General features: G+C 33.8%; 1 protein-coding gene and 1 non-coding gene across 2 annotated transcripts in view; both read left to right on the top strand.

The window, feature by feature from the left end:
• Positions 1–1,888: 1,888 nt before the first annotated feature.
• On the top strand, positions 1,889–1,959 carry Trnag-gcc (transfer RNA glycine (anticodon GCC)). The gene has a single exon. It is a non-coding gene; the product is annotated as a tRNA-Gly (tRNA).
• A 6,946-nt stretch (positions 1,960–8,905) lies between these two features.
• LOC106871451 (tyrosine 3-monooxygenase) overlaps positions 8,906–9,382 on the top strand; it is a 392,944-nt gene continuing 392,467 nt past the window's right edge. Inside the window, exon 1 of the mRNA XM_052971214.1 lies at positions 8,906–9,072. Coding sequence (XP_052827174.1) covers positions 9,028–9,072 — 45 coding nt within the window. The 5' untranslated portion in view covers positions 8,906–9,027. The remainder of the gene's footprint in view (positions 9,073–9,382) is intronic.

Below are 9,382 nucleotides of genomic sequence, written 5' to 3'. Positions count from 1 at the left end.
TGTAATTTTCCAAGCCGAATCTCAGGTGATATTTCATTTTTTCCAGAAAATTTTTGAAAGAAAGTTATAGAAGTTTAAAGTTTGATAATTTTTCCCCAATCAGAAAACAGGATTTGGAAGCCATCATATTATGCGGGTCGTGTTTTAATACGAAACTAAATAAATCAACTTTTGCTTTACGCACGACATAGCTTTTATAATTTTTGGAATTTTCATAAAATGTTTGCGAATTTGTATTCTACACTCGGTAATTCATACGATTATGCAAAACCAAAACAAAAATTGGGTGGCGGGGCGTGATTTAAGGCCTATTTAGGTATTATCTTTAGCACGTCTCTCGACCAGGGTACAAGCAGCAGATGGGAACAAACAGCAGAACGCAATGTCGACGCAAATGCCTTCGCGTAGAATGTATTTTTCAACACGTTCTATCTCGCATGCAAAAGAGTTCTCCTGTTTGGTTTGTTACTATGGAAACATGCATGAATGTGTCTGTGGCTTACGATTGACTACAATTACCCAAATTTGAAAACTTTAAAAACTAATAACTCTTTATTTATTGATTTATGAATTCCATGGCATTGATTAGCATATAAAACTACATCATTACACCGAATATGTTTTCTGACTCGGAAAAAAATTATCAAAATTTTAAACTTCTATAACTTTCTTTGAAACATTTTCTGGGAAAAGTGAAATATCTCCTGAGATTCGGTTTGGAAAACTACATTATTTACACCGAATATGAAATCAATTCGAACACAAATTGAAGAAACTGAAAATGGGTAGCCAAACAGAAAAAGTCCTATGTCCGAAAGAGATAGACATCAACCTCACCATCAAATTACCCGTTTGCTAACAGATTCTGTTACTTGTTGATACATGGGGGAGATAAGTACGTTTCCTTTCTCCTCTCACCTTCAAATTCATAGTGATTATTTTCATCTTGCTTACAAGCATACAAAAATTTAGTTGAAGATTTTGAAACTAGCATATAAGTCAGTTTCACGACTAAAATAAAATGCAAGTACGTTGGTAGATGCCAGAACAAAACTGATACAAATTTCAACTGGCCAAATCTACCAAAGTAAATAAATTTAGAAAAAAGTCACCGGTGGTGTTCCAGCGTGGATTCTACGTCACAATCTCTCTCGGCAATCATGGATATATGCATGTATGAGTGTTCGTATGCATGTATGTGTGTATGTATGTATGTATGTATGTATGCGTGTATGTGTGATGTGTTTGTCCCCAACAACCGCTTGGAGTTGTAACCAAGCGGTTCGGCCAAAGACCGATAGAAAAAATAGCAAGCTTAAAAAAAAAATAAATACTGGTGTCCATTCGTTCGACTGAAACGTTTCAAAGCGGTGCCTCCAGAATGGCCGCAGTGTGAAAAACTGAAACAAGTAAGATATAACATAAAAGACACACACACACACAGACACAGAGTGAGAAACAGGTAGTGTATAGAAAGATAGACAGACGGCCAGAAGGACAGACAAATGTACCTGTTTCTAAAGTAACAGATACAGGCAATTCGAATTTACCATTTCTATTTTCACCAATATTTAAACAAATATACCGTATCAGCCATTAATGGAAATGAAAGATTATCACTTTTAAATAGAGGTCTGTGAATGGAAGCATACACGTATCATAAACACAATCATAAGGAAATCTTTGGATAATTCCAGCCAATGCACGTAAATATAGAAGAAGGGCCTGTATATGATAAACGTTAACAGAACAGAATAGGATCAATACATTTCAGTATTTCAATAGATTAGGATACTGATATCTTTCTGTGAAGAGCGAACAGAAAGCTTTTAACTTATATATTATTATATATTTATATATATATATTAGGCCTGCAAAATAAGCAGTTGCATCGGTGGTTCAGTGGTAGAATGCTCGCCTGCCACGCGGGCGGCCCGGGTTCGATTCCCGGCCGATGCAAATTAAGGTTTTATTTTAATTTTTTTTTTGTTTCCTCTTTTAAGTGCAGGCATAGCAAAGAAGCTCTTTGTGCAATCACGAGGTTTCGATTTCGGTCTCTCTTCGCGGCCTGACTAATACTTTTATAATGAATTTGGTTGGCGGAAAGTGTATGAAATCCCATTCTGTGTATGAAAATCTATATATCCTTTTGTGTTTGCAAACACTGACCGATGGGTGTTAGTTTGCTTAAGTTCTTGTAACTTAGCAGTTTGGCTAAAGAAACCGATAGAATAAATACCAGACTTTAAAAATTAAGTTTTGTGTCCATTTGCTCGACTAAACCATTCAGGGTAGTGTCCCTGTACAGTCGGAGTGCAATGACTAGAGCAAATGAAAATTGATAAAAGATACTTGTCGTGTTTCCGATTTTAAAATACTACATGCACACACGCGCACACACACACATATACATCATCAGTAGTTCATATATCCAAAGAAAAATAACACTCTAAAGCTGTATTTCCCAACCTATTTCCCCCAAGCTCCACTATAACTTTCCAGAAAATTGTATGCCCCATGGGTGGCTGAAAGAAAAACAAGTATAGGTATAATATATTTGCTGTGAAAAACTATTTTCACAACTCCATGTCCCACTAAAAAAAAAAAAAATTTGTATCCCATGTCCCACTACAATTTTTCCTAGGCCCCACTGGCTCCCATTGGGAATCACTGCATTAGGGCAGTAACATATATTTTAGGAAGTTAAAAGTTACGGCCAGTCATACTGCGAAACCAATTGTTACTCTATGACCGGCCATAGCTTTCAATTTTCTACACACTCCCCCACACACACATGCACAAACACACAGTTTTGTATATCGAAATTGTCGAAGGTCAATGGCTTGAAATGTATCAAAAGTGCGTATCGCCAATGATAGCAATATAAAATACCCTCCTCTATGTTAATGGCTATTGTAGGTTATTGAAGTATGCGCAGTTTTTCACGGAGGCATAGTTGGTACTTTCGAGCACTGCGTGTGTAAGGCGAGATCATGTCGATTATAATCCATTTGATATCAGCTTAGGTGTAACTGTGGTCTTGAATCTCCAGATGAATCGGGACAAGCTCTTCTTCTCCTTACTTCTGAAGAAGTACATATGAAGTGAGTATGTGCCCTTAGAGTTATTGGCTATTGTGCCCATTTAATGGCGCGCAATACCATCGGTTAGTATGAAGGGTCTCTATAAACTACAGCTTTCGTTAGGCAAACCCCTCCCAGTGGACATCTATATAGACTGCGAAAGTTGCATGAGGGAGTGTGGAATGGAGATTGTGTGGATGCATGTTTGTTTAATTATAGCGTTCAACGCTGGAAGCGATATTATCTAAACAGAAATAGATGATCTTAATAGTATGCGAAAAGCTTTATATCTATGGATTTCCTGAAAAATCTGCTTAATTAAAATTAGGAAAATTCTATCTACAGTAAGAGCTTATATGAGATTATCTTTTCGTAACTTTCTTAGGTTTGGAGATAACATAGCATAAAAAGCAATTCTACTAGAACTTCTTTATAGTCAGGTGGTACCCTCTTAAACGTCTCTCTATGCAATGGTAAGTTGGTAGTCTTTCTGCTGATATCTGTGATCAAGTTTCTGAATATAGAGAGTTTCCTCCTTCATTTTTCATTTTTCATTTTTTTTTTTGTAGTGGTAATACTTCTCCGTTTCGAGGTCCAGAGTAGAATCTAAGATGCGAAATATTATTAAGTTGGTGGTGAACATAGTAGATAAGCCAAACACTTTAAAACTGTTAATAACAGCTAGTCTGGATTCATACAGAGCGTAACCGTCCATATGGTTATATTTGATCAGGCCATGGTCCTTGTATAGTGCCGATTAGTGAGTTTGTGCGATTTGCTGAGATTATCCAGGATGAACTGCCCCATGAAGTCAACAACATCAGTCCCATCGCAGCTTCAAGTGGAGAGGTCGAACTGTGTGCCACCCAGTAGATATCATCGAGAGAAAGACTGACTTCTTAGTGATTTTCAGTATTTTGATGTCATGGTCACTGATCATGGAGAATTGCTTCACAAAATTTAGATCCTTTAAAGAATAAGATTTTGATATTGAACGGTGGAAATCTATGGTATCAAACAGGTGTAGTGGCTGAAAATTTACTCTCGATACCACATATATAATATATACTCAAAAGCGTGTGACATTTGCTTAGAAGAAACGCTATATATTATATTATGTAATGACATTATCGACAAGCGCTATGAAATTGTCCTAACATGTAACCATAGATTTAAAAGCTCATTTTTGGACATTAGAGGAAACTTGTGGTTTCCACTATTACATCAATCTACCGTTTTACTCAAAAATGTACTAATTGAGGGGTTTTCATTATCGTTATTAATATGATTACAAAGACAGCGAGCTAGCAGAACCGTTAGCTCGTCGGACAAAATGCTTCATGTTCTGAGTTCAAATTCCGCCGAAGTCGACTTCACCATTTATCCTTTCGGGGTTGGTAAAATAACCATCAATCGAACGCTGAAGTCGATGTAATCAGTTCAACCCGCCTCCTCCGAACTTGCTGGCCTTGTACCAAAATTTAAAATTATTATTAGTATGATTATATTGTTGTTTACCTAAATTACGTAATTTCATAATAATTTGTATGTGTGTAAAAGTATTTGATTAAAAGTGTAAGAGCTATAGGAGAGATCTCTTTATCATGATATCCTGGTATATATGAACTTGCGAGACCTGCCATGAATATGGCATGTATTTTCATTGTTACATTATCATACGATTTATAGAACTATCACGATTTATAGAACTACGTAGATCTGAACGATCAGACTTAATAATGTTCTCTCAGGACATTATATATTGTTTGTCTTTTTATTTTTTAGTATATACTTAAAATTCTAAATGAATGGCTATAAATATAGAAAACAATTTTATATGAGTGCATTCGGAGGTTTATAAATGGAGTAGTATGAAAAAATATACACTCATGAGAACAAAAAGTGTAACTGCTTGTCTGGATAGATATATGTACGTAAATTAGAGTCAAGTAAATGTATGTATATGGGTGCATAGAAGTAAATATTCTTGATTTGATAGTCTCTCTTAAAGACTTGTAGAGAAACTGTGACAAAGTCCGGTATGAGTAACAGACACAAGGGGCAAGTAATTGTTCACATTTATTATTTTACGACGTTATTATCTTAGAATGTTCATTTATTTTCTTAAAAGTCGAGACAGATCTGTCAGATCTGATGTATTTTCAATAATTTAAATTTGGTATTTTTCTCATTTGAATGTCTTTGTATTTTCCTGTTGTTCTTCGTCAATCGAATGTTAAAATTACCATAATGGTGTGGGTATAAAACAAAGTGAAACTGAAGATGATCTAGCAGTGCTTTGGATTCTACTTACCTGAAGACGTGCATTGTTGGATCGCATTAACGTGTATAATATATGGAACATTCAGCAATTGCCAGCTGATACGTCAAAACAATTGTAGGGATTTGTAATAAAGCTTGTTCATTCTGTCTGCTCGCATTAAAATTCTTTTATATACGTATGTATATTTGCGTGCGTGCGCGCGGGTGGAGGTGCGTGGCTTAGTGCTTAGGGTTTTGCCCTTATTACGGAAAGATTGTGATTTCGATTCTTGGACCGGCAATGCGTTCTGCTTTTCAGCAAAATACTTCATTTCACTTAGCAAAAATAAATAATCCTTCGACGGACGGTTGGATTTATGAACCAATGGCTCGAGAACGGCCATTGATTCTTTTATATATATATATATATATACATATATACACATACTCATATATATATGTATATGCTTAATTTTATATATACACACATATATATATATATGTATAACTGTTTGTATGTATATATCTGTGAGTTTCTTATATTTCTCTACATGATAATTATGCACTTTTAAGCGCAGCACTGTATATATTACCTTTTTCGAAAGTATTTCTCTGTTGTTATACAATGGTAGTCTTACAAGCATATATAGACATAGAAACACACACGACACACTGACACACGGACATCCACAAATATATGTGTGTGAGAGAATGGATGTGTTTCTGTTGATATATGTATACACTTTAGAGTGTCATTGTGTTTAAATGTAAGTTAATTAAAGAAAGAACTTGAATTTACTTAGACGATACATAGAAATTTACAATGTGCATGGTGATAGTGAGAGAACCAGTAAGAGAGATCCAAATAAATGATGAAGAAAAAAGCAAGACACGTATTGTGCTGATGAGAAAAGATGAGAGGAAGATAAATAAAGAGGAGATGAAAAGTAGAGGAAGAGGAGGGAGGAGAGGAGAAGGAGGCAGTAGAAGAAAAAGATGAAGTGTAAGTGAATGCATGAGAGGATGCTGTAAATAAGTTAGGTGCGTTGTTAATACATGAGACATGCTTATAAATATAACAATTACCTTGGAAAACTACTTCTCAAGTGCCTAAGTTCTTTCAGTTTTATTTATTTACTATTCGTATTTGAAATATTATACTGACGCAAAAAAAAAAATTAAAAGAGAAGAAAAATTACGAAAATGAAAGTAGGTTAAATAGAATGTTAGTTGTAATATTATAAAAGAATATCTATAAGATCCAATTTGAAATAAATACTTATGCTACTACACAAGAAAATATATAATAGAAAATTAGCTTCGTGTATTTTAGCCAGTGTTCGAGGAGGTAAAAAAATCATTGAAATAAAATACTAATCGAAGTCTAATTAACTAAACTGAAACAATTGAAAAAACTTGATCGAGACGGATATTTATCCGTGGACTTAGTCTTCTTTTAACATTTTGTTTTTTCTCTTAAAATTGATTAGCATCAGAAATTTGTCTGGATGATTTTTAGTCTTGTAGCTCTTTCTTTTCCCCTTTCCGTGTTCTTGTAGCTGTTACTAAGGCGGTGAGGTGGCAGAATCGTTAGCACGCTTGGCAAAATGTTTAGTGGCATTCCGTTCGTATATACGTACTGAGTTCAAATTCCACAGTGGTCGACTTTGCGTTTCATCCTTCGGGGTTGATAAATTAAGTACCAGTGAAACACTGGGTAAATGTAATCGACTATTCTCCTCCTCACAAATTGCAGGCTTTGTCCCTTTTCTAGAAAGGTTTACTATTATTATTATTATTATTATTATTATTATTATTATTATTATTATTATTATAAAGACGGCGAGCTGGCATAATCGTTAGCACGCTGGACAAAATGTTCTGAGTCCAAATTCCGCCGAGGTCGACTTTGCCTTTCATCCTTTCGAGGTCGATGAAATCAGTACCAGTTACGCACTGGAGTCGATGAAACCGACTTATTCCCTCCCCCAAAATGTCATGCCTTGTGCCTGTGCTAGAAAGGATTATTATTATTATCATAATTATTGTTGTTGTTGTTGTTGTGGTTCTTTACACTTGTTCTTGTTAAAGTTCCTTCCACTGTCTCTGCAGGTACCGCAGAGTTCAAATCTGCCGTTTATCTTCTTTGGATCGATGAAATAAAATACAACTTGTGCACAGGTATCGACGTAATCGTTTCGCCCGCTCCCCTCAAAACTGCTGACCTTGTCCTAAACTTAGAACGAATTATTGTTATACTTACTAGCAAGGCAGCGAGCGAGTTTAATTGTTACTGTGTCGGACAAACCTCTTAGTGGTATTTCTTCCAACTCGTCACATTTGAGTTCAAACTCCTCCAAGACCGACTTTCTTTTCACCCTTTCAGATCGATGAAATGAATACCATTGTAGCACTGAGACACATGTAATAAATTGTTCTCCCACCACACCTCACACTTAAAATTTACAGGCACCCTACCAAAATTACAAAGAATTATTATCATTATTATTATTATCATTACAAATATTCTTCTTCTTCTTCTTGTTATCATTATTATTATTATTATTATTATTATTAGTAGTAGTAGTAGTAGTAGTAGTAGTAGTAGTAGTAGTAGCTATTAGATTAATACTAACTTTCTAACAACGCTTTATTAACAATTATGGACACATTTATTTAAGCAGCTAGCTGCTGCTGCTGTTACTATTACTACTACTACTACTACTAATGATAATAATAATAATAATAATAATAATAATAATAATAATAATAATAATGATGATGATAATAATAATAATAATTATTATTATTATTGTTATTATTTTTATTATTATTATTATTATTATTATTATTATTATTATTATTATTAAAATAATGATATTAACGTTGCTGTTTTGTTGTTATTGTTGTTCTTTTTCTTATTGTTGATGTTGTTGTTATTATTAGTATTGTTATCATCATCATCATCATCATCATCATCATCATCATCATCATCATCATTATTATTATTTACGAAATAACTAGTTTGATATTTTGTTGTAAATAGTATGTGTCAAAATCAAACAATATTTTTATTCATTACATTCCCTCAACTCTCAAAAACTTGAAGAAAATGTAAATAAATAATATATATATATAGACAGATAGATAGATAGATAGATAGATAGATAGATAGATAGATAGATAGATGTATATGTACATATGTATGTATATATTATATATGTATGTATATATATATATATATATATATATATACACATATATATATACATATACGCACACACATATATATATATGTATATATATATACATATATATACGTGTGTGTGTGTGTGTGTGTGTGTGTGTGTGGCGTAACAGTATCAAGATAAATCCAAACGAAATTAGCCAAAATACACGGAGAAGCTGAGAGAAAGTGTGAGTATGTGCATGTTTATGTGTACGCATGTCTTCGTACGAGCCGGCGAGTGCGTGTATGAGAGGGAATTAGACAAGGAAAGGAGGGAGAGTAGTTCTGAGGGAGTAAGAGGGGAGAGAATTTAGAAAGAATTTCGAAACTAGTAAGAAAGACGCAAAAAAGTGCATGAAAACTCCAAGATAGAAAGCACCTAGAATAAAAATAAAAACAGAAAAGTAACAAAAGAAAAAAGATTAAGAAACAAGAAACAACAAAGTCTCAGACATGGAATTGTTTTCTAAGATGTTCATAAAATGCAAGGATATTATTGTAAGTTTGTCTTTTCTTATTGATTGTGTACTGACTGGCATTGATTCGATTCTTTTGTATTTGCTTTACTATTAGAGGTGAATAATTTAGATAAATCTTGCTTTCTTTTTTATCATTTCGTTGTTAGAAATAATTAATTACGTATATTGCCTTTTTTGTTGTGTTTGTTTTGTGGGGGCGGGGGTTGTAGTTCGTAATATTAAACAGAAAATTACTTGTCTTTGAGCATAGATGAATTCCTCAATATCGAGGTCTCACTCATTCTTTTGTTGTCATATTATTATATATATATATATATATATATATATAT

The sequence above is a fragment of the Octopus bimaculoides genome, chromosome 10 (assembly GCF_001194135.2).
Source record: "Octopus bimaculoides isolate UCB-OBI-ISO-001 chromosome 10, ASM119413v2, whole genome shotgun sequence".
NCBI lineage: Eukaryota > Metazoa > Mollusca > Cephalopoda > Octopoda > Octopodidae > Octopus > Octopus bimaculoides.
This window is presented reverse-complemented; position numbering and strand designations above follow the sequence as displayed.